This window comes from Trichechus manatus, unplaced genomic scaffold (genome assembly GCF_000243295.1).
Source record: "Trichechus manatus latirostris isolate Lorelei unplaced genomic scaffold, TriManLat1.0 scaffold00122, whole genome shotgun sequence".
In the NCBI taxonomy this organism is placed as follows: domain Eukaryota; kingdom Metazoa; phylum Chordata; class Mammalia; order Sirenia; family Trichechidae; genus Trichechus; species Trichechus manatus.
The window spans coordinates 4,423,199-4,448,316 of NW_004444058.1; the positions used below are offsets into that span (position 1 = coordinate 4,423,199).

Below are 25,118 nucleotides of genomic sequence, written 5' to 3' on the forward strand. Positions count from 1 at the left end.
CCCAACCCAGCTCCTCCGTCCCTGGTACCACGCAAGAGCTGTTTATTAATATTTTATTGGTGACAAAACAGCTTAAAACAAATCGACCAAAAATCAAAAATTACATGGCCTTGGAAGGCACCCCAGGATCACCGAACTCGGAGTAAGCGCTGTCCTCAAGGCACAGAACAAAGTGAAAGCGCAGAGCTGAGGCAAAGCATTCAACTGAAGGGACAGACTGGCAGGGTGTAGGGGGGGTAGCAGAAACCTATCCTGGACGCCTGGCCATGGGCCACCCCTCCAGTGACATAAGCCAGGTGGGGGCTGGGCCAGTGACAGCTGCAGAGCCAGCAGGGCTCTAAGTCCCCAAGTGTGTGGGTGCCAGGGAGATCAATGCCCCAAATGCGGTTGCCAGGAGCTGGGGGCAGCTCTCCCAACTAAAATGAATCACACCCAAAACCAAGCTGGGTGCCCCCTCCCTACTGATGTGACAGACACCTATAATCCCCTCAGGTCTGGCTTCTCTGAATCTGCTGCTTCTCCCAAACACCTGACCTCACCCTGCCACAGCCAAGCACCTCACAGGTAGAAAGGATCCAGATGAGGCTGACCGCCTCTCTCGGGACAGGACCAGGGATCTCTCATGCTTCCTTTCTGTCAAGTCTTTGAGATGGGCCCTGGCGAGCAGCCTCCAGCCAGGACAGTTGGCCTTCCTGCCCTGTGGTCTCTTGCCTCCGGGCAACAGGCCCTTGGTCACCCTGCAAGGCCCCTCCTGGCAGGGGCATCGAGCACTCGAAGTGGGGCCCCTCACGCCTGCCCCAAAAGCTGCTTTGCTGCTCAGAGTCCAGCAGAGTTCGTGGCGCCCCTGTGGCCGTGGTGCCCCTGTGGCCGTGCCGCCTCGCAGCAGGATGATGCCGGAGCTAGAACCTAAAATGCTCCTCACTCTTGTTCGAATGGATGTCGTCCCAATTTCGAGTTTTGCTGGCTTGTTTAATCTTCACTTCTGGAAGGTTCTTGTATCTCCCAGGTCCACCGCTAAGATTTTAGAGAGAAACTTAGGAAAAAGTGTAGCTTTCAGCACTCCTTTGAAAGAATCTTTTAAAAAAAAAAAAAAATCCCAAACACCATATTTTCTTGAAATGAAACCCTTTCAGAACATTGGTGGCAGTGGCGGCAGACTGCATGGCTCGCCGTGCCACCCCAAGGAGCCCGCTCTGCACAAACTGTGGAGTTTCTCCTGCTAAAACGTAGTCCCCTTTCGACAGAAGAAAATAAAAGAACAGAGGAAAGGGCTACTCTGAGCTGAGGGTCTTCCTCCCGCCCGCCCGTTCGCAGACCCATGTGGACGCAGGAGCCTGGCCTGGGGCTGGGCCGCTGGGCGGCGGGCAGGCACGTCTGCACTCTCTCTGTCTCCTCGCCGTGGGGCCGGCAATGGCGCTCGGCCTCGCTGCTCCTCCTCCTCTCCTCTCCCTCGCTGCTCCTCTCCCCTCTCCTGTTGCTCACAGTGGTGCTTCAGTTTTAGCAGTGGAAAACAGGTATCCATTTATTTTTATTTTTTATTACCCAGAATAAGATGCTGATGCACTAAGCCATGTCGCTTAGCTCTTCCGCCGCTGCCTGTGGGGGAGGGCGAGAGCATCAGGGCGCCTGGGGCCAGACCTCAGGTTCCTAGGGACTACGACTGACAGCTGACCAGCACCCACACCTCCATAATGCCCGAGGAGCAACAGCCTCGGCACCCGCCCCTTCCCACACCATCGGGGCACCACATGGCTGACCCTCCGGTCTGGAGCCCTGTGTTGGTGGTGGTGGTGGTAGACACCTCAAGTTCCCCTGCTCTCCACCAGCCCTGGCGCCTGCCCACCCCTCTCACTCCTGCCCCCAACACTTGCCTTCTAATACTGGGACAGCCCAGGGACCCCGCCATGCTGGTAGGCCCGCTCTCCCTGGTACGTGGAGTCCTGCGACAGCGCCACATCAATCTGGGACTTGAACTCATCCCCAAGGTAACTGTCCTGGAAGACAAAGTGGGGGTGAACCCCGTGGGGAAAAGTGTTGGGGATACCCCCCCCACCCTGTTGCCTCCTGGGGCCACAGGCAGACTGTTCCGGACAGTGGTCTCCTGCCTGGGCCTCACTGTTAGGCCCACCTGGGACAGCTCAGGCTGGGAGAGGCCTGGCTGGCTCATCTGCGAGGGTTGGCTCATGGAGACGTAGCCCTGCGTCAGCGCACCCTGTGAGAAGGGCTGCGAGACAACATCCTGACTGGCCTGGCTACTGGGGAGCGTCGTCTGACTGGGCCCTGAGAGCCCAAAGCGGTTCTTCTGGCGCCCCCCACGGCCAGTCTTGCCTTTTGGGGTGCCCCGACCTGGAAAAGGAGAACAGGATGACAGGCAGGTGCTGTGCCTCATGGACGGCACTGCGGTGGAGTCCCTGTCGGGGTAGGGGGCAGCGCTTACCTGTGGCCGGGCCGTTGGCCTGCCCAAAGTAGCCAGGTGGTGGCATTGGTGGCATGACCAAGTTGAAGGGGATGGGGATGTTCATGGCGGCCACGTGGCTGGGGCCTGCACTGATCATGCCAATCTGGTCGTGGGTCTGGAAGTACATGCTCGAGGGCCGGCCTGGGGACGTGGGGCAGCAGGGTCAGGCGCCTACACTGTAGCCGCACCAAGAAACAAACCCCCACCCGCCGTGGGGATCGAGCCGCTGTGTTTACTCTGGCCTATAACTGCAGGTGTCCCTGCACTGTCTGTGCTGCTTGAGTCATCCTGTGTCAAAGCCGCCGCGGGGAGCCCACTCAAAATGCAGCTCCTCAAGCCCACCCCCGCCATCCTCTTGGGCTGACGCCCAGGGCCTCCCCCCAGGTGATTGATGTGCACTGGCCACAGGTATCCTAAACACTGAACACCACACCTCACTTACACTGAAAAAGAAACGAAGTCCTTTTTATGGCGAGTTTTACACTCATATTACATCACCCCCAACAAACAAAACAACAAAGAAAAGCCTCAGCTCACTGCCAAGGGAGCTCACAGACCAGTGGGGGCTCCTGGGCCTGTGCCCATCCCCCCACCCATGTGAGAGCCACCCAGGAGCAAGACCCATTCTCGGGGGCTTCATCTAAAAGGAAGAGACCCCACCATTAGGTTCAGGGGGAGAGCAAGCGAAAAGAGTGAGCGAGGAAGGGGGCTGAGGACACAGTGGTGTGGGCCATGGGGGGTGGCCCCAATGGAGGGAGGTTCTGGGATGCCCTCGGCTACACGGCTGCTGGGCGTGGAGGTGAGAGGCCCTGGGAGGCTGAAGAACACACTCCAGTCTGGCCCAGTGGGCAGGAGGGATGGGGCTGAGGGAGGGTCTTGCCTGCAGTGTGGAAAATGGGGGTGCACTGCACCCTCAAGGGCACATCGGGGCCTTCAACCTCCGTCCAGAGACACCACTAGGAGCCCAGAACAGTCTAGGCAAGCAAGAGCGATCACACTTGCGGTGAGGGGGGGGTCACCAAGGGTAGGGCTTCGTCCCAGGAAACACTGTGTACAAGTGTCATCCCCCAATGACATGGCTGCAGACAGGGACGCAAGCCTGGCCCTCTCGACCCAGGGCTGAGTCCACCTGCGACTGGTGGGTGGGGCAGGAGGGATCCCTGCCAACTCACCCTGGCTGCTGCGGTCATAGACTGACCCTGGGATGATAGCCTCGCGGGCATCATACATGGCAGTGGTCATGAAGCGAGCACCCTGTAGAGAAGGCACACTGGTGAGGAATTTGCCGCTCTCCAGACAAGAGTTGCCAAGGCCAACAGGGCCCCATAGGCCACCCAGGCTGGCTGTGTGGTGCGCTCCCAGGCCCTCCCCCTGTCCAGGGACCCTTCCCCCTGCATCCTGCCCCCACACTCACTGGGTTGATGGTGTTGACCAGCTTGCGCGGCTTGCTGAACTGCATGAGGCTCTCTCGCAGGTTGTTAAGGGGCCCCTCCACCAGCACCTTCTGTTCCTTGTAGTAGTTGAGCAGGTGGTTCCACAGCGGCTGCTTGGATAGGGCCTTTGGGTTGCCGACGATGATGACCCCGTACCTGCCCATGGCCACGGGAGGAGAGTGTCAGGGCCAGAGCAACCGAGTGTGAGCCTCAGTGACCTGTCCCGACAGCACCTGCCAGTGCAACAGCAGGAACCCTCAGGGAGCCCCAGCCGCATCCACGATGGCCACACCTCAGAGGGCAAGGGGACAAAACGCTGCAGGAAGGGCCAAGCGCCTGGACGAGAGAACCCTCAGGCAGAGGGCTCAGAGAGGACGGCCTCGCACCTGCAGCCAGGGGGTGCCCCTGGTCATCATAAGCCCCCCAAACCTCATGCCTGCTTCCTGGTGGACATGACTCCATCATGACCTGGTAAGGTGGGGGACTGCTGTGGGATGTGGTCCAACTCTGGGAGTCAGGGTCAGTGGGCAGGCATTCTGTTGGGTCCTGAGTGGGGGCCCCAGGGACATCGTGCTTTCCAGCACCAAACAGCAGGAGGGACAAGAGCTGAGCCTCCCACAGAAGAGATGCTGCAACCTCACAGGCCTCTGCCTGGCCCAGGTCTCAGGGAAGAGCCACTGCAGACCTGCTGGCTGAGGCCCGTGACAAGAGCATGGCGCAGGGACCTGACAGGGTACCTCCCACCCCATGGCACAGGCCTTGGGGACAGTACCCCTCCCCCCATACCTCGCCCTGGTTAGGGCCACATTGAGGCGTCGGGGGTCGTTGAGAAACCCAATCCCCTGGTGCTCATTGGCCCGCACACAGGAGAGGATGATGAAGTCCTTCTCGCGCCCCTGGAATGCGTCCACACTGGCAATCTCCACCTCCTGAAAAAGGTCATTGCCGTCAGCCTCGGGCATCTCCAAGACCCCAAACTGAGCGAAACTCACAAGGCAATGCCACGAAAAGCCAAAGTCATGGTGGGCCTGGGGCCCAAAGGGTGTTGAGTGCTGCCTGTAGTCTGCCGTCCACCGCAGGTACAGCAAGGAGGGGCACGCCCCCACCCCAAGTCCTGGCTCTGCCTTGATGGACAGACAACAGTCCTGCGGGGCAGAGCATGATGTCCTGAACAGCCCCCATGACATAGACCCACCCTCTGTCCCCACGCCCCAGCGAGCGCCTCAATCCTACATTAACTAGCATCCCGACCCGGCCTGTGACACACTTCTGTCTTCTTCAAAACAGTCACTCGTTTCCCAATTACTAAAATCTTACACGCTCACTACAGAAAACCTAAGACTCTGCCCCAGGAGCAGACGGAAGCAGGGCCATGCTGTCACTGGGTGGTCACTGCACTGTGGCTCACCACAGCCCCACCCCCAAGTCTGCCCTGAGGTGTTCTCACATCCCTCTGAGATAGCTCTGTGGGACTGGAGGAGACAACCCCGCCTGCGTCCTGGTGCCAGGGTTGTGGCGGTACCTGGTAGAGCTTGGTGTGTAGAGAGCCGCTGAACTGCATGTACTGCACCAGGTAGGAGCGCTGGCCCTCATAGGGTGTGATGATGCCAATCTGGTCCGGCTTGGCGCCCGCCTTCAAGAGTTTTGTTGTGATTTTCTCCACGTTGGCAGCTTCCGTCCTAGGAAACCACACCCTCAGGGATTTGCTCTGAGTTTACGGCCTCTCCCTTCGGCCAGAACCTGAGGCCCGGGCTGGAGGTGTTGGAGGTGACAGGATGGACAAAAGCTCACAAGGCACCTACTCAACGCAATGCAAACGCTGACAGCACAAGATGGAGACGTGAGGCCCTGGGCTGGGGTCCCGAGTCAGGATTGGGTGAGGAGGCACCATGTTGGAGCAAGGCCACAGGGGGGTGCCTGCTCACCTGTTCAGGTAGGAGGTGCCAGAGCTGGCGATCTCCTCCTGGCCCTGGGTCACATAGAAGAACATGGGTTTGTCAGGCTGGGGCCACTGGAAGTCGAAGCCCTTCTTCACACGATCCGCTGTCAGGGGAGCAAAGCCCTCACATCAGAGCCACACCCTGGACAGAGCAGACACCGGACCGCAAAAGGAGGATGACCTGTTACCTGCAGTCACACCATTCTGCAGCGAGCCCTCGTAAAAGATGTTGGAGGGGAAGGCACTGAGCGCAGGGTGCATCCGGTACTGCACCTGCAGGCGGATGGGCCGGATGCCCAGCACCACCAGCCGCTCGAACAGCGACTGTGACAAGCCAGCCTTGGCTGCCTTCTTACACATCACTACAGGGCCCAGTTGGCAGTGGTCGCCCACGAGGATCAGCTGTGGGGGAAGGCAAGGGGAATGGCTCAAGCAGATATGCCTCACAGGGCTGATACCCACGCCCACGCAACACCACATCATCGTCATCATGCAGAGGCAGGTGTGGACAGGCTTGTGCGGGCACCGCTTCCCATGTACCCCAGGAGTCCACCCTCCATGCTCAGAGGCCTCCACAGCCCTCACAGGGCCCACCCCTCATATTGCCCTACTCTGCTGGTGTCCCACACATTCCAGAAACAAATCTCACATATTAAGAATGACACAGAGCCAGCAGCCATCTAACAGGCCTCCTGCCAAGCTGTGCAGCCACTCACCTGCTTGGCGCCAAGGACCACAGGCACCATGCACTCGGGCTCGGTGGCCTGCGTGCTCTCATCAATGAGGATGGAGCGGAACTGCATCTTGGCGAGCCGCGGGTCACCCGCACCCACACACGTGCAACAGATGACATCCGCATTCTGGGCAGAAGACAGGAGAGGTGTGTCTCACACTGCCCTCTGCAGGCTTCCTGACCTGCAGTGTCCGCGGGCCCTGAGCAGGCGGACAGTGATGTGGGGCCATCAGCCAGACACTGGTCCTATAGCTACTAGAGAACGCCAACTGCTACTTTTATCACTGCTTCTCAATGGAGCCTCCCAGCGGAGGAACCAGCTCCAGGCCCTGTGGCCACCTCTGAGGTGGCTGTGAGCCAATGGGACTGCCCCCTCATGTTCCAGACCCACCCCCAGGCTCCTGCACCACGTTCCTGCGTCCTAGCAGCTAACAGGCTGCCTTGAAAACCTCGTGATCCAGGCAGCAGGATGTTCCAAATTGTGTAAAGATGGAAATGGAGAACAAAGGACAGCACTTAAGTCCTCTTCTCAAAACTGACCCCAATGTGTCACCGTGTGCTTAACAGGAAAGTTAAACTGACAAAGGTCCTGGTTTCTCCCTCAAGGATTGTATTCAAACAGGTCCTTAGGCCGAAAGGAAATTCCTACTCATAACCCCATGAAGGCCACGGCACCCAGGAACCCACCATGAGCAGCTCCCTCTCGGCGGTGCGCTTCAGGGCCCGGTACCGCTTTTCATCGGCCGACGACAGCTCCCCAGTCTCGTCCTTGAGCTGCTGCAGCTTCTGCAGCTCTGGCATGCTGAAAACCACAGACCCGTGAGAGGTGAGGGTGGGAGGCCCCATGGCCTCCCACCTGGCCCTGTGGTTGCTCTGCCCGGCCCGGTAGCTGCTTACCTATCCATGTTCCTGATCTGGTTGTGCAGCGCCAGGAAGGACACGGGTGAGTCTATCGCCTCGCGGCTCTTGGCACAGAGCCGTACCACCTTCAGCCCAGTCTGGTGGATCTTCTCCGTAAGCTGGTCCACGGCAATGTTGCTTGGGGCGCACACCAGCACGGGCCTGTAATTGAGCAGGCAGTTTGGGCTCTGACCTGCAATCCACACCGCAGTTGGTGGCACAGACCCGAGCCACTGAAACTCATTCAGGCTAGGTGAACTGGGCCTAACCAGCTCTCACTAGGTCTACCTGCGAGAAGCAGTGCTAGTAACTCCTGCCACACTATCAAATGCTCCCAAACCACTGAGCAGCAGAAACTCAGGGCAGCCCCTGTGACTCTGAGCACAGCAGCTGGTAGCTCTAAAGACATCTCACCTTGCCCCCGCCCGCCCTGGGTCTGCACCTACCCGTTGCCTTGTCGCGCCAGGTGATAGACAATGGTGGCTGAGGTCACAGTCTTGCCGGTGCCCGGGGGCCCCTGGATCAGGCTCAGAGGCCTCTGCAGCACAGTCTTCACGGCATAAACCTTCAAACACACGACGCATTACGTGGGCGGCTATCCCATAGGCCAACGAGGGCGGGCCTCCCATGGTGGGTACAGACCTGGGAATGGTTGAGGTCAGGGAGACCCTGGGCTGTGAAGCGCTTGGGCAGCTGGCACTTGATGATGACATCCTCTACCTCATGCCCTAACAGCTTGTGGTAGATGTAGCCAGACACGGAAGTCTCGTCCACTGCAAACGTCTTCAGTGCACTCTGCATCCTGGGAAGAGGGCCTGCAGTGAGCACATGCAGGGCCAAGGCATGTGCAACTCAAGACCATGGGCGGGACGCACCTGTCAAACGAAGTTGACTTCCACACAAAGTCCACCTGGAAGTTGTGGGTCACCTCCACCGGGGCGCCCACGCTACTCCGCAGCTCAATAGCAATCTCGTCGCCGTAGTCTGTGTGCTGAGTTAAGGAGGCATCCTCGGAAAGCCGATTCTCTGTGCTGGAGTCCTGCTCACCAGGCATCCACAGACCCTCCTCTCTCTCAAGTGAGACTGCGCTCTCACGCGTGGTTCCGACTACATCGCCTGCAGCCCCAGAGGGCTAAAACTGTGCCCAGGCACCCCAGCCCAACGCCCAGGAGGCTGTGGCCCTGATCCCTGGGCTCAAGGGCTTGGTGACCTGCACACGGGGCCTCGTGCTCGTGGGGAGCTCTCCCGAAGGACGAGCGAGGCCAAAAGGCGAGGCTGAGCGCATCCCCACAGCTTCCATGGGCTTCCCAAGCCACACAGACAAGCACAAATACACCCCCTCTGCTGCAGATGTGAATTCCCACCAGTAAAGCACGAGATTCTGGCTGTGGCTCTGTGGCTCTCCTGTCCCCTGTGGGGGCTGTCTCCTGGCCCTCCCTGCCTGCCTGGCCACCCAGCGCTGCAGGCATGAAGGATACTGTCGGGGACCTTGATGACATGGCCGATCCCTTTCCACAGGGGCGCCAGGTCCCCCTTGTAGCGCAGGCAGATCTCATCGCCCTGCATGAGCCGCATGTCTTACAAGGGAAAAAGATGGCAAGAGATTAGCGCTTTTATACCTGCCATGGCCCCACCCAAAGGGAAGGTGAAATTGAGGGGCACTTTATAAGGATGGGGGATTTATGCTACTATGGTCCAAATATTTTAAAACTTAAAATCACCTCTTAACCAAATTATGACTAAATCCTCATTACCAGAGTCAGTCTTGGGCAAAGTGAAGTAGGCGATTCTCTTCTTGTTAAGGCCCAGGTCCCACCTGACCGTGATGTTATCTTGAGTCTGAGCACATGGAAAACAAGAGCCGCGTCAGCCCCACACAGACGTGCCTCTCACTCCTGGGCCGGTGCCCACTGAGGCCCGGAGGGCGCGCCACGACCCCTGAGCCGGACATTGGTGGGGGTGAGTGCACTGGCAGCTGGAACCCTGGGAGGAAAGCAGTTAGCTGCCCAGACACGCCAGAATGACCCCTCTGTGGAGATGCCATGGCCGGCAGCAGAGAGTGGCTCTGGCAGAGGAGAGAAAGGAGGTGAACGGTCAGGACATGATGGGCACTGTGGACCGTGTTCTGGAGACAGTGTGCTGGCACAGAGCAGGTCTTGGCATGATGTGGTATCTCTGTGACAACCCATCAACTTGAAAACAGATGTGCTCCAGGTGACATTTCCCGAGCCCACTGAGGGCCAATGGCACCTTTGTGGAGGAAGTGCACCCACCCGCGCCCCGCCCGCATCTCACCTGGGACTCCTTGAGCTTCTTGTCGTAGTCAGCCTCCAGCTTGACCAGTGGCCCAAAGATATTCTGGTACTGGTAGGCGTCCTCATAGCGCAGCAGCACGTGCTGTGGCTCCTCATCCACGCCTGGCTTCTCCAGGTCCTCCAGTGTGGCTGACGGGTTCTCCTGCGGTGAGGACACCACACGATCCCCTCCATTCCCCCTGTGCAGCAGGTGGGGGCCGCCAGGGGCAGAACGCCACCAGTGCACCTGCATGCACCTTCAGTGCGTGGCGCCTGGGGTTTACACAGCAAGGGGGGCCCTAGTACCAGAACACCTCCCTGGACCTGAGCTCAAGCCCCAACTCAGCCACCGACAGGGCCATGTGACTGGGGGGACCCTGGCTCTGAGGCCCAGGGACCCACCCAACACACCTGGACCTGTCTGTGCCCGAGGCCAGCACTCAGACCCACTGCCCCTCCACGACAGCCCACCTGGGAGACAGCAGACAGCTTTCAAGGTAGCAATATGAACCCCTGGCTGCTTTCGCCTCTCTCCTGACCCTGCCCGGAGCTGGGGGTGGCATGGCCTCCCCTCAGCATTCACCTCCCCTAGTCAGGACACGACGGTACCAGTTGCCATGCCCACAAACAGGGATGAGGAGAGAACTGTGGCAACAGAGAATCGGGTGGAAAGCAGTCCTGTGAGACGATGCTGGGAGGTGTTTTAACTCGCACTCCAAGTGGAAATAAACTTGCGTTTAAGATTTCCAATTACACAGGTACCTAATCATAATTTCTAGGGTAGCTATTAAGATTTTTCTTTCTTTATTCAGCCAGACTCAATATGACCAGGACCAAGCAGGGCTTCCATTGGGGGCATGGCCTCTGGCCTGGCTGCCCACCGCACTTCCTTCCATGCCAACCTCTCTGAGGACCACACTCAGGGCCACTCAGCGGGCCAGTCTTGTCTCTGCCCTCAGCCTCTCCTCAACCTTCCTCTCACCCACACCCTGCAGAGTAAGAAACACCCCAAACACCCTAGCTCTCCTTTCCCGGTAGGCTCGTCCCTGCAGTGATCTGCCTACGAGGGATGCAGTGTCAACCCGTGCCAAGGGACCCCGCCTCTGGGACGGTTTTTCGCAGAACCCCACCCTCCGGCTCCTCCCAGGCCTCCTGTTCCCCATCCCCCTACCAGCCTACCTTCCAGAGCTCCTCCAGCTTGTTGATTTGCTGCGCAGTGATCTGTCGTGCCCGCAGCTGCTCCTGCTCCGAAGGGATCTTCACCAGCCAGGACAGGAAGCAGCGATCCTGGATCAGCGGCTGCCACTGGGAGCTGTCCCAGTTGATGTCTTTCAGGCTGCTCTGGCTGGCACACGGCTGCCTGCGAGGGCCCAGGGAGCAGCGACCGGTCAGGCAGGGGCAGCAGCCTATGGAAGCCCAGAGGCCCACCTCTCCCTGAGCCATATTTCCCCATCCATTTGGGACCATATAACCACCTAGCTGTCAGCAGTATACTTCCTGTCCCCACAAACTGAGTTCTGAGCCCACAGTTCAGCATGGACGGCACTCTCACAGAGTGGCTGCTGTCACTTGACCAGCATGCGCCCACCCACCCAACCCCCAGGACGCCAGCCCGCACCTGCACAGCAGTACCACGACCGAGTCAGCCTTGGCAGGGATGAAGCCGAGCAGGAAGACATTGCGGCAGCCGCAGTTGTAGCACTCAAGCACCGTCTCGCCCAGAGGCCCATCCTTGTGCAGTGTCACCTCCTTGCACTTTGCCCTCACGAGGTGGTTGACGATATGGCTACAGTCAAGACAACACGTGGTCACACCCCCAGGATATATATACACAGACACAGACACACACACTACACACACTCTCTCTCTCTGTCTGTCTCTGTGTGTCTGTCTCTCTGTCTGTCTGTCTCTCTCTGTCTCTCTCTCTCTCTGTCTGTCTTCCCTCCGAGTCCAGTCTCCAGGGCTCATGGCCCGTTAGCAAAGCCAGTCACACCTCATCTGGTGTCCCCGGAGACAAGACGCGTCCCCTGAACTGGCTCCCGCCAAGCGTAAACCCACTGACCGTAACTCTTTCTAAGGAGACTCTCCTACGTGCCTCACACAGCTCCTGTGTTCCTAAACCAAGCCTGCTGGGCCTGAGTTAATCACCGGTGAGGCAACATCGTGAACCCCTCCCCAGGAACAGCCACCTCCTCACTGTTTACAGCTCTGCTGGGGCTTCCTGCAGGGTCACTTCTTGCCTGCTGCAAGCAGGACACCCAAAGACCCTGCACACCAGAAACGCCAGGATGGAAACACCATGTGGGGCCAGCTGGCTCCTCCTCCCAGTATAGGACCTCTTCCTTGCTGTCCTCTTATGTTCGTGTCATGGCTTCATTCCCCTAAACCACGGTCTCGGCTAGCCCCACAGCCCCACACTCTCCCCTGCTCGAGCCAGCCACCTCGGGGACCCACAGTCTTTTCCAACGGGGCAAGGTGGGATCCAGGTCTCGGGGCCACCCTGGCACATCTGTCAGACGCTCAGAATTCTCATGGGCCTCTCCCTTCACCTCTGCAAACCCCATCGCAAGCTTCAGCTTAGGCGCCATGAGAACCCCTCCTCTTCCAGAGCCCCCATTTCCCTCTGGTCTTCCCTGCGCCCACTTCTCCCATTTGTCCACGCTCCCTGACAGCCCATGGCTGCACATCACTGTTACAACCTGGCTTTGCACAGCACCCTTGAGCTGGCGGACGAGCCTGTCTGCTCTGGGGGCCCTCCACTCACTGCCCTGTTCTTGGCAGGAAGTGGAGGGCGCCAGCTCCGAGTTTTATTTAATTGCTTTTCCTGCTGTATGGAAACACATGCAAACAGAACAACACCTCAATCGCCCAGAATGCTCTGAAGACGGGGTGTGAATGTGCTTTCGCAGCCCTGAAAATGCCCTTCCCTTACAGTCTCACTTGCTCGCTGAAAACAACACACGTCATGTCACTACCCTGAAGACACAAGACCCAGCCACATGGCCATTTCCCCAAGCAGAGGGGCCAACAGCCCTGGCTACTGGCTTCTATCACTCTCCTTCTCTCAAAGAGAACCTCAGAGAAGCATTCCACCCCGAGCCATGGCTGCTCCTCCCAGCATGGGGGCACTGCTGCCCACCGCTCAGAGCACAACAAACTCACTCTCCTGGCAAAACAGCTGATCCCCCCAACAACATGAGGGCCACGCCCCAGCTGTTCCTGACCAGCCATGGTGGAGCCCAGGGCTGACCCTCAGGGGAACTTCATTCAATCCCGTGACCTGGGGCCTGGCAGAAGGAGCTTGGATGTGTGGTTCACCTCAGGAACGTCCTCCCCGGCAGCAATGCTGGCCTCATCATACTGAAGAGGAGTGGGTGAGCCAGGAGCTCATCACACAGAAAAATACAAATAAAAACTGGGACCAAGAGTTAAGCTAAACCTCCTTGCATAATAAAAAGAACCACAGAGAATAAATCAAGTTTGGTAAACGCATCAAGGCATTCACACACCACCATCTGGTTCACTTTAAGGCCGTCACTGAGCAGGAGAAAGCCCAGGTTCGTTAGCGTGGTTTTACACTGTGCTCCACTCCACATCTCCGTCACTTACACGCAGCCCCGAGCTCCGGGATTAAAGACCCGTGCAGCACTGGTACCAACCTGCCGGAGGTGTTCCCGCGCCCGTTGCAGAACCACTTCTTGCTGGTGTTGCAGTAGACCACGCACGCAGGGTCATGGATCCCACAGTAACTGAGAAGGCAAAGGCAGCAGTCAGAGCTGGGCACCCTCTGGTTCTAATCTGGCAGGATGTAAAATTCTTTCTTTTACAACATTTTTAAGTTTTTCATTAAACACATACTCAAATCCAACCACCCCAGTAACAAAATCAAATGTGTGAAACGCACATGCTCCCCAAACCCAGAAACACAGGGGAAGGTAGGGGCGCTGAGAGGACACCACCCAGCAGCAAAGCATGCCTCAGGTAGGGCGCAGGCTGGACGCCCCCAGGCAACTTCAACCACCCTTCTTCTCACTTGGTTTCAGGAAACTGTGACTTTGCAGAGACAGACAGGTCCAGCCCTGCTGCCCTAATGTAAACATGGTCATGGCTGCCATCTCTGGGCTGTGCCGACAGAGGGAGCCGTGCTCCCGGGAGAGTGGCTGGCCCTACCTTGGGGCAGGGATGGGAGGGGGCAGCCCCTCCACCTTCTCTTTCTGAAAATCAACCTCCGCTGCCTGCAAAGGAGGCAGGGTCTGCTGCAGAAAAAGCCAAGATCCCATCTCAAACTTGGGACAGGAACCTGCCTCCTGCCCCTTCTGCTAGGGGGATCCACGGGAGGGGGCCAGGCAGAGCTTCAGCACCTGTGTTTTCACAGGATGACCCTACAGCACTTTGTACAGTACATGGCAGGAAGACAGACTTGGATGTGAAACACACAGTGAACGTGAACTAAAGGGCCAGAGCAGAGTCAGGGCTCACATGGCACGCTCTGTCTGGGTGCTGGGGGGCCGTAGTGCAGAGTCTGCCTCCTCCAGGCCCGCAGCTGCCTGCTAGAGGTGCCCTGAGCCAAATCCTGTCTGAAGTTCCTCGTCTGGGTATAACAAAAAACATCCAAACGTGAGGATGGAGCCCGCTCTCTATGTGACTTCCAAATTTGGTCAAAAGGCAGGTCTAGCCACTGACTAGTTTTTTTGGAACCCTGACCACATCAGGGGTGGGAGCCTGTAGAAGGATTCAACCCTTTGTGGAGAAACTGAGCTGCTCTGCCTCCCGATCCACCCAAGCTCACCAAACAGACGAAGGTCCTTTCTGGAGAGCAAGGGGGCCCAGAAAGGAAGGGTCCTCACCACAAGCTGGGTGACCGGAGAAGGCGCAGAGAACGTGAACTCACGCCCTGCCCAGTATCAGGGACCTGCGCACACCCACGGACCCAGGTGCCTCCTGGTCCCCAAGGACACCGCCTCCCCATGTCCTGTCCACGGACCACCTCAGCCCATACAGCTGACAGGAGCCACGTAGCCAGCCACAGGCAGAGCTGACTGTCTCCTCAGCAGGGCCGACCCAGGCCAGGATGGCCAGCTCACCTGCAGGCATGGACTGGGAGGTCCTTGGTGTAGTAGGTATCCTCCTCATCCTCCTCGAAGTTCAGCTCGGCCAGCAGCTGACTGGTCTTGGCCACACTGTCATCCACAGCCCCATTCTGTAGGATGCCCTCGGGCCCGCCAACCTACGACACAAGGCGGCATCACCAACCTGGGCCATGGATCAGGACTCGCCAGTACACAGCGTTCCCCAGACCAGCGTGACTCTCTGGGGAGCTCAGGTGGCCTCCTGCCTCGAGCCCTCAGCTGGTTTCCCCACTCCCTCCCAGCAGCCCACTGGCCAGACACAGGGCGCAAGTGCCCGGTCACACCCTACCCACCCCTGCACCTCCAGGCTGACCCCATGGGACCATGTGTCACAGCCATAGCCAGGACACAGGGAATGCTCTGTTCCCACAACACACCCAGAACGTCCCTCCTGCAGCCTCGGGGACATGTGGCACCTGTCTGACTTGATGCTGGGTGGCCGCGCAGGCCCCCATCAGGCCATGATGGTGTGTGCAGGTATCTGAAGCAGCCACACCTGCAGGACACCCCTGTCTGTCATGGTCTGAGCCCCACCCCAGTGTTCAGGACACTTTAACACACAGTGCAGGAAGACAACAACCAGGCAAACAGCAAGAAGACTGCTGGGTTTAAACGTCACAGCAGCTGCTCATCACCCTTCAATCCCTCCACTGTTGTGGCTGCTCTGTTGTGCCCAGTGTGGATGGCAGATGGCAGCCCCGGGCGCTGGTTTGGAATGGGGCTGCCCACAGGCAGTCAGCAAGCCAAGGACGGCATCTATGCTGAAAAATGGTTGCGCTTTAAATACCTACATGACCTCCTCAATGCTGCCTCTTGTCTCACAAAACCTGCCAACATTCGCAGCAGTCCAGACCTTAAACAGTTGCCAACTAGAAGGATCCCTATAACTCATCAGGCTGCAGGAGCTCAAGTATAAACAAGTACCCTTGGTGACACAGGCACCTTCAAGCTCCTGAAACATCAGAACAAAGACAACGACGACACACAGACTTGTGCCCGCCAGCCTCAACGTGTCCCTGACTTCCTGGGAGTCCTGGCCCAATTGAGCTCACCAAGAAGAGACAAAAGCGCAATCCCACTCTGGCAACTCCAGGGAAACAGAACAACCCTAGTACAAGGGCCAGAGGGCCCCCCCTCACACTGCAAGGGCTGGAGGTGCACTCAAGTGCCCTCTGTCTCTTGCACCCACACAAGCTGACTCTCCCCTAGGTGGTAGTTTCCACCCTCTGAGCAACTTTAAGACAAACAGTAATTTAGACATCCATCTGACATTGCTAGGTGCCGTCAAGTCGGTTCCGACTCACAGTGACCTATACACGGAAGAACAAATCTGACCTTAGCAAATGTAATCAGATGAGCTACGATGAAGCACTGGGTATGGTGCCCGGCACAGAGAAGGCCCTCAGAGTGTCAGTGACACTGTGACAGGCGGAGGAGGGGAGGGTCCCTGTCCACATCCCACTCCCCACAGCGAAGGCCCTGATGCCTCCTTGTACCCAGCTGCACCTGTGAGCTCCCAGGAAGGCCCACTCTGCTCCCCATGCCCACCGCACTAAGGCACACGCTGGGAGGTTCCTGAGCCCTCTGAGTGCACCCAGCTTCAAGCAGCACCACACCCTCTAGGTGCATCCGGGAGGTCTGCAGGCGCTCCTGCCAGTGACAGCATCATCAACAGTGCTCAGACCTCCTGGGTCAAAACAGAGGCCCCTGAAGTCCCATGGGAACAGCCACACCTTCAGTCATGCCAACGCACCAGTGTGACGCTTCAGACCAGATTTACCTGAACCTCCCAAGCACCAATCACACGCCACTAAACCCACCATGCTCTGGTGCTCTGGGGCCTTTGCATTCACTGTCCTTGGCCTCCCAACTCAGCCCAAAGCTCCTAGAGGCCAGTGCCTACACTCGAGGGGCCCTTCTTGTAGTCTATACACATGCCTCTCCTTCCTAAACACAAATGCTGAGGTGTGAGCTGACTCAACCTCAGTTCTTTACCCCCAAGATTTACTTAAAAGAAGGAGCGTAAGAGAGAAGGGGCCTGCTCAGAGGTGCAGTGGCTAACTGGAGAGCACGGGACCCAGCCCGGTCGCAGGATGGAGCACCTGACCAGCGAGGGACGGCTGGGTGGACTTAGCCCACGGCTCCCCTCACTCTGGAGCTTGAAACACCTCAAATCTACAGAAGATGAGCACCTGGCACCTGGATCCACCAGGCACGCACATGCCGCCACCTCTGCCTTCTCTCACTGCACACTGCCACACGTGCGTGCATGCCCTCATGTGCACACACGCCCTCGTACACACACATGCACACTCACACACACACTTGAGCACTGTAACCCAGGACAAGCCCTCCCCACATGTCCACACTACACGGTCACACTCAGGAAATGTAACAAGGACCACTATTGCTATCTAATACACGTAAGCAGGTTTCCCCAGCTGACCTAACAATGTCCATTACAGATTTCTGACTCAAGACTTGGCAAATGACAACACGGGGTCTGAGACATCATTTGTCTCCTGTAACGGTCAGCCTGATCCACGCAAAGCTGAGGAGGCCCAGCCACTCTGCCCAACATGGAGGGCGACCTCGCGTGACTCCAGCCAGCACAGCCGGTCTAGCGTCTATGCCTGCCACCTTGCTGAGTCCAGGGACTCCACAGAACATCCCTCAATGAGGGTCTGCTGGCAGCTTCTCCTGAGATGACTTGGGTGCACAGGGGCCACCCAGGAGGTGAGTGATGGCAGTGAGTGATGGTGGCAGGCCCCCTCCTGGTGAAGCCAATGCCATCGCCAGCAGTCTGAGCCATGCACAGCACTGCAGGGTCCCGGCTGAGGTGGTCGGGACACCTCCTCTCCCTCCTCTCCTCTCCCGCTGCGTGGAGCCAGTGCTATTCTCCATGAAGGAGCCTCTCTCTCTACTTTTGGCATCTCTACAGCCTCCCTCAACTTGTCTTGACACTCGGCGTCTCACACAAGGTCCATGGGCCCTCTACCGTCCCCATCCAGCCTTGGGATCAGATGTCTCTGATCTGGGCTCAGTCTCAGAGGGAAAACCCCTCACAGGACAACAGCTGGAGGATAGCGATCACGTGCCGCTGGAGCCCTCACAGGCTGACACTTTCCCGACCTGAAGAAATCTGACTGCGACTGCAGACAGAGCAGAGCTCCATGTCAGGTGATCCCGAAAACACACACCATGCTGTTCTTCTGAGGTCAAAAGGTTGAGCCTCACCATCCAGTGCAGCTTCCCCCAGAAGGAAAGACAAGATGATCGAGACTCACTTTGAAGTACCTCAGCGAGGAAAAAGAAAAAGGAGGAGACGAAGATGAGGCTCTTTACAGGGCTCAGATCAGGGAGAAGCACGGGACTCGCTGTCTCCATGTACGTTAGAAAACACATAATTATAATCCGACACAAGGACCGGGGCGGCCTACTCAGGGCCTGTATCTGCCCCATGGATTCACGCACGGGGGGGATTCTAGGACTGCCAGAGGACAACCAAGACTGCCTGACCAGACCCTCCACCCAGAGCCGGGATGGCTGCTCAGCCCCAAGCACAGCCCCAAGTGACATCTAGGCAGCCTGGCACCCATGCAGCCCAGTGCCCGGCAAGTGACAGGAGCCACTACAAATCTACGGACCCAGCTAGCAGGAGTCCAAAGGGATTGTGAGGCCCACATAGGCCACCAGCTCTCACATCAATGGGGTCTGAGACCCTCTGTTGGTGGCCTGTCCCCACCACCCACCAGCACTGCCATCACAGTGACAACCACAAACTGCCCCTTCATGGTCCCAGATGCCCTCAAAGGTAGAGCCCACTGCTCAGGTGGGACCCACTGCCGAGAACTGCCTTCTCCAGCCCACTCTCTGGGACTGACAAGGTCTGTTCCTGCCCCCACCTAGCACCACTTCCCCTGTAAGACTCTAGGGGTCTGCTACCCACGGCTCTGCTCAGCCCTCCCTACCCTGAGGGCAGAGGGGGGCTCAAATCTGATGAGAACCATGGCAGGAACCCCCCCGAGACCAGCCAAGCACTGGAGGAGAGGAGTGGCTGGGTGCTTCACACACGCACACACACCCGCTGGGCACCCTCTGCCTGAGCACCTCTCCCTGGTGCCCTCTGCCCCCTGCTCCCCCACCTCGGTCCCTTCCAGTGCCGTCATGCACTCCAGCAGCCCGCAGGCGTCCGAGACAGTGACACATTGACCCTTCGCCCAGCCCCTCCCTTGTCCGATGAGCGGAAGCGTACCTTTGAACAATCAAGGATACCACGTACAGGCATCCTTGCAGTCCCTCTTCACCTGCCTCCCACTCTCATGGGTCCTCAGGGGTTCTTGGCCAAGGAGTCACTTCCCATCCACAGGAGAAGCTGCCTAGATGCCCTCTCCCAGCACAGTGAGGCTGCAGATGGGGCATCAGGGCCAGGCTGGCAGGCCGCACAGCCTCACAGGGCACACGGGCACACAGGGACAGGCTCCACAGCCTCATGGGGCATAGGGGCACACAGGGAAAGGCCCCACAACCTCGTGGGGCACACAGGCACACAGGGACAGGCTCCATAGCCTCGCTGGACACACAGGGACAGGCCCTACAGCCGTGTGGGGCACATGAGCACACACGGACAAGTTCCACAGCTTCATGGGGCACTCAATACACAGGCACAGGGCCCACAGCACACCTAGATGGGTCCCACAGCCTCACAGAGCACACAAGCACACAGGGACAGGCCCGGGAAGCTCAGGGGAGGCACCCAGGGACAGGAGGCACAGCGTGCCCTGGAGCTCCTGAAGCGGCCCTCAGCTCCTGTCTCAGGACCCAGCTCAGAGCCTAGCCTAGTGTGTGGGGGAGGACACCGTGTTTCTGAAATGAAGATGATCTATCGAGGAGGTCTAACATTCCAGCCACTTCCGCCAGCCACACCCCCAGCTGTGAAATGATCCCAATGTGCCACATTAGCACTGTGGACCAAGAAAGAAAGTGAGTTATCATCAACACAGACCAAGTAACAACCCAGGAAAACACCCAGTGACCTAAGAAAAAACCACACAGAACCAATATCAAAACAATAAAATACATATACACACAGACTAGAAAGATGCCGAAAACATCTTTTTTCTTCGGTTGGGGCAGCTGGATTGTGCATGTCATTTTGCGGACTGAGTTATTTTGTTAACATTAGTGTTAACTTTTCCCCTCACAAGACAGAAACCGGGTAAAGAAACGACAGTAGAAACCATTGCCAGTCGCCTCCCTGGAGCAGCCACACTCACCGTGCAGCAGCTGTCTGGGAAGCCCTGCGCCCTTTCTCCTGCTCACTGTAGAGTTCCAGCAGTTTGGAAACGACCCCAGGAACCTCAGGTAAGGGGGTGAAAGAGCTGAGCAAACGTTTTTCCAAGAGCACCCACAAGGTTACCAGCATTTCATTCACATTTTCTCAAGGCACACTTAAGTCACAGCTGTGCTGGATGCTCACAGAGCCAATGTGGGAAACGCCACACTGACGCTCACCATGGTCAGATGTCAGACTGTGCTGAGCCCACTCCTGGTGGAGAGGTCAGGGCTCAGCGAGCAGAAAATTCCAGCCCTGCTCACTCTGGAAGGTCAAGAGTATGGGACAGCCCCACACATATTCTGATGGTGACCAGGATCACAGTTCGGAAAGCTGGGTAGCAACCCTGCTATTTCTCAGGGTGGAGACGGATGGTGCTGCTTTTCCCAAGAGAAGCGACCCTTCTACTTACAGTGGAACCCAAGTGCGGGACGTCCACTGTGCCCACAGCGCTCAGATGCTATCATGAGAGGAGGACACAGCCTAGTCCATGCCTGCTCTGAGCAACAGGACAGATCAGGACACCCCATATCTCACATAGTGTCCATACAGTCACCTATACAGGCAGTTGCGCTCCTGCCCAAAGATACATCCCCACCTATAAACCTCTCCCAGTGGGCGCCTAGTCCTTTTTCGCCCACTCACCTGAGAAGGGCAGCTCACCACCAGGTGGCTGTCAGCGCCGGGTTCCACTCCACATGCGGGCGTGAGCTGCCATGTCTCTTGGGCAAACACCTGGGCATGGGACTGCTGGGTCACCGAGAAGGTACATGTCTGCCTAAAAAACTGCTTACCTGTCCCACCAGCAACTATGTGCGTTCCAGGTGGTATTCTCAGTCTTTAAAAAAAAAATTAACCACTCGAAGGTGGGGGGTGGCATCTCTTGTGGGTTCCCGACAGTGGCACTGACGTCTAATTGGCACTGAAGTCTAACTGGGACACAATGAACTGCACAAGTGTGATGGCTATGCTTTTATAAGCTGCAATGCAAGTGAACACCCATGAAACAAACCATCACCACAGTCAAGACAGCGAACGCATCTGTCACTCCCAAAAGTCTCCTCCTGCTCCTCCCCACTCTTGTTTGTGATGAATGTGATCACACAGAATAGACTCATTCTTTACCCAAATGCTTCTGCACAGTGCGATCATTCTGACACACTCCACACTGTCGTGTGTATCGAGGGCTTCTTCCTTTTTTTGCTGAGTAGTATTCTGAAGGCTTGGATTTTCATCATTAATTCCCTTGCTTGTAGGGAGCACGACCACAGAAACAATCAAAAGGAAATGTCCAACCAGGTGGACTGAAGGGTCTGTAACAGCAGCAGTTACACAAAAGACTCTGAAGTTACCTTTTACTCATCTGATGGGGTAGACCAGGAAAGGGTCACACACTCAAAAAGAATCCTTTCCCTTCTCCATCTTAAGGACACTTAGCAGGGATGTTTCTGTGCTTTTCATCCCAGGATCTCAAGGGCTTTGATAAATATCAGATTCATTTTATAAGCAAGAAAACGCATGTTATTTGAACCAACCCAGGGCTCAGTTAGGAGTCATCTCTGGCATCCTATCTGGCAGACCTTCCACCCTGAAATAGATTTAAGGTAAAAGCAACTGTGCAAAAACTGGCACAGTCAAAACTGATGTCAAAAGGGATTGCACACCAGAAAACTGCCAGGCAGCTCGACAGTTAAACATGGAGCCGCCACATGACCCATCAATTCCGCTCCTTGGAATCTACCCACCAGAAATGGAAACACACATCTGCACAAAGATATGCATGTCCACAGCAGCACTATTCGCAAGAGCCAAAAGGTGGAAACAACTCAAGCATCCATCAACAGATGAATGGATAAATACAATGTGGTCCATCCACACAATGGAATATTACCCAACCATAAAAAAGAATGAAGTTCTAATACATGCTACAACATGGATGAATCTTGAAAGCACTGTGTTCGGGGAAATAAACCTAGACACAAAAGACCACATAGTGTTTGATTCCATTTACATGAAATGTCCAGACCAGGCAAGCCATAGAGACAGAAAGCAGATTAGTGGCTATCAGGAGTTACAGGGAAGGGGGATTAGGTGTGACTGTGGTTGGGCATGGGGTTTCTTTTTGGGGAGAAGGACATATTCTAAAACTGACTGTAGTTGTACAACACTGTGAATGCACTAAAAGCCACCAAATTGTAAACTTTAAATGGGTAAACTGTACGACATGTGAATTATCGAACGGTGAATAGGTGCCTTTACAAAAGTCCCCACCACACAGTTGGTTCCCTCGCCAACTCCTGAGTACAGGTAGGGAAACCTTTCCCAAATGTTTCAGGTAACCTACGCCATCAACTGGTGCAAGAGCCAATCAAGTTTCTCTCATCTGCCAATTACATTCACAGACTTTCCTGCCCCCAGATTTGGGTCCTCCTCCAACCCACACAGAAGTCACTATGCTTCCCCAAAGACAAATCCGGAATTAGACTACAGGTAGGCGGGGACACCTTTGCATGGAAATAATAACCCTTATGTCATCGGGGTTAATTAAATGTCACAAAGGACAAAAACTTTTCATGTCAACAGAACTCCAGCGAGCTTGGCTGCAGTGTTTACCTCTGACAGAAGAGCATTTTAATGCTCTCATTTTGTACAGTTCAGTGTTCAGGTGCACTAAGTTATTTCAACTCAAAGAAGACACACCCAGCAATTAATCACAAACAGAATTTCGAGCCTGCCCAAGTTTGCTGTTTCAATACTCAGCTCCAGTTAAAAAGGGATTTGCAATAAAACGACTGCCTTTCACACCCACCCCAGGGTCATGGCCCACTGCTCGACATCAAGATTTTTATCCATGGCCTCCTGTGCAAATGCACTGGGTAAAAGGCACAGCCAGGACTACCTGGCCCACTCACACCTGAGTCTAGAGTCCACGAGACCTGAAAAGTTACAACTACTGTGTAACTGCTGCCCCATTTTATAGCTGCAGAAACTGAGGCTCCCATTCACACCTCCAGGCAAACTCTTCTCTCCCCTTCCCGCTTGCCCAAACGTAAACAGAACTGTAAAACGCACTCATCTCTGCACACCTGTTCTCCCCGATGCCCCTCCCATCAAACCTTCTATTTTGAGGAAACTGGGGTTAGAATGAGTCAAACATGTTCTGCTGCTCCTGGGAGCTAAAAGAAAGCCCAAGTGGGTGGTCTACCCACGGGAGTGACTCACTGACTAGAATAGAAGCCCCCCCACACCCCAGGATGAGGATGCAGTGGCTTCCCCAGACCTAGCTGCTCATCCTCACCAAGGGAGCACCTGAGACAGGTGAGCCTCGAACTCACCTGTGAGAATCCAGAAAAAAACGGAACGGAGGTTCCAGGCACAGGGTACGCACCAGTGAAGGAAAAGGATGGATCTGAAGATGAGGACAGCACCGGCATCCCCAAGGTTGCCGCCTGCCCCAGCTCCCAGCCCAGCAGGGGCACAGATCCAGTAAGTACCTGCACCTGGTACTGCTCACAGCCCAAACCCAAATTCAAAACACCAAAGTGGCTCACGCTAAACATTTACATCATTAAAAACAAAAGAAGTTTCCAACAGGGCAGGCCTGTTTCAGTAAAACCCACGACGATGCTACCCCACTGGAGAACAAAACTCGAACCCAACTTTTCCAAGGCAGGCCTGCAGAGTTACGTAACAGGTCGGTTTCAGCAACAAGCAACACAAGAAGGAAAAACAAAACGCAATCCGCCTCTTGAATAATCTTAACTGCAAGCTAGCGTGGGACTCGAGATCAAAGACAAAAATTCCCTTTCTGCTCCAGGAGCCCTGACCCTCCGCCTTCGAGCGACCAGAGCTGGGGAACTGTAAACCTGCGGTTTGGTGGGTGTGAACAGGGGTGTCCAGGTAGTGGCTGCCACAGGTGGGTGGACGGCAGCCAATTGGACGGAGGAAAACCAGGCAGGTCACTCGGAACTGTTCAGAAGGGAGAACCAGGTCAGATCGGAGGGGACCTGGGGCAGGCCGGAAAAAAACCAGACCCAGCTAAGGAGGACCCCGGGCAGGACCGGGAACCCGGGGCAGGTCACCCCAGATCCAGCCAAAGGAGTAGGTCATTCCAGACCCGTTCAGGGGGAGGACGAGGCAGGTTGGAGGTGGGCTCCAGACCCGGAGAAGACGCCCAAGGCAGGTCGGAGGGGAGGCCCGGGCAGGCCACCCCGGACCTGTTCAGAAGCAGATCAGGGGCAGGCCGGAGGGGACCCAGGGCAGGGCCGGGACCCAGGGCCGGAGATCCAAACCCGTTCGGAGTGGGGGCCAAGGAACAGGCTGGAGGGGGAAACCTGGGCATGTCGCAGGGAACCCAGACGGCCGGAACATGGGGCCGACAACCTCAGACCCGTTCGGAGGGGGGACCCTGGGCAGGCCGGGAGTGGGGGTGGCAGGTCGCTGGCGCCGAGTCCGCCCGCTTCCGGCCCGCCATGCGCCGCTCACCTGCGCGTCGAGCTGTCCGGCCGCAGCGCCCGCGCCGCCCGGGCCTCCGGCGCCTCCCGCCCCGGATCCTCCGGGGCCGCCTGGGGGCGTCTGAGTCTGGCTGGGGAGGGTGAAGTCCGTGAATTCGAACTCGGAGCCCTGTGTGTCGGCGCCCAGTAACTCTGCCTCCTCCGTGTCCAGAAAGGTGAGCGTCTGCGAACTGGGCCCGTACGCCTCTACGCTCATGGCGCCGCCGGGGCCGCGGGCCTGGCCGTTCCGCCCGCACTCGAGCCCGCTGCCGCGCCGAATCCTAGGCCGCAGGCCTCAGGCACCGCCAATGCCGCGCCTCGGGCCGGAACGAACCACTGCTGCCGAGAGCTGGGCTGAGAGCTGCTGCCGAGCCGCCGAGCCGCCTCTGCCTAGCCCCGCGCCG

The 25,118-nt window shown here is 57.0% G+C and overlaps 1 protein-coding gene across 2 annotated transcripts; it reads right to left on the reverse strand.

The window, feature by feature from the left end:
- Positions 1–31: 31 nt before the first annotated feature.
- On the reverse strand, positions 32–25,118 carry UPF1 (UPF1 RNA helicase and ATPase). 2 transcript variants are annotated; one of them, XM_012557870.2, is made up of 24 exons: positions 24,707–25,112; positions 14,842–14,984; positions 13,417–13,506; positions 11,376–11,543; positions 10,937–11,117; positions 9,759–9,920; positions 9,185–9,302; positions 8,942–9,040; positions 8,339–8,447; positions 8,106–8,265; positions 7,910–8,028; positions 7,461–7,625; positions 7,251–7,365; positions 6,547–6,690; positions 6,019–6,232; positions 5,817–5,934; positions 5,414–5,570; positions 4,678–4,820; positions 3,873–4,047; positions 3,631–3,712; positions 2,438–2,599; positions 2,129–2,346; positions 1,872–1,994; positions 32–1,596 (listed from the first exon to the last, which is right to left on the reverse strand). In XM_012557870.2, exons 1-23 carry the CDS (start codon positions 24,929–24,931, stop codon positions 1,875–1,877), a joined length of 3,387 nt encoding a protein of 1,128 aa, XP_012413324.1. In that variant the 5' UTR covers positions 24,932–25,112; the 3' UTR covers positions 32–1,596; positions 1,872–1,874. The 2 variants fall into 2 exon arrangements, with proteins under 2 accessions (XP_012413324.1, XP_004384430.1); XM_004384373.3 differs by having other exon boundaries at positions 1,496–1,596; positions 9,218–9,302; positions 24,707–25,118.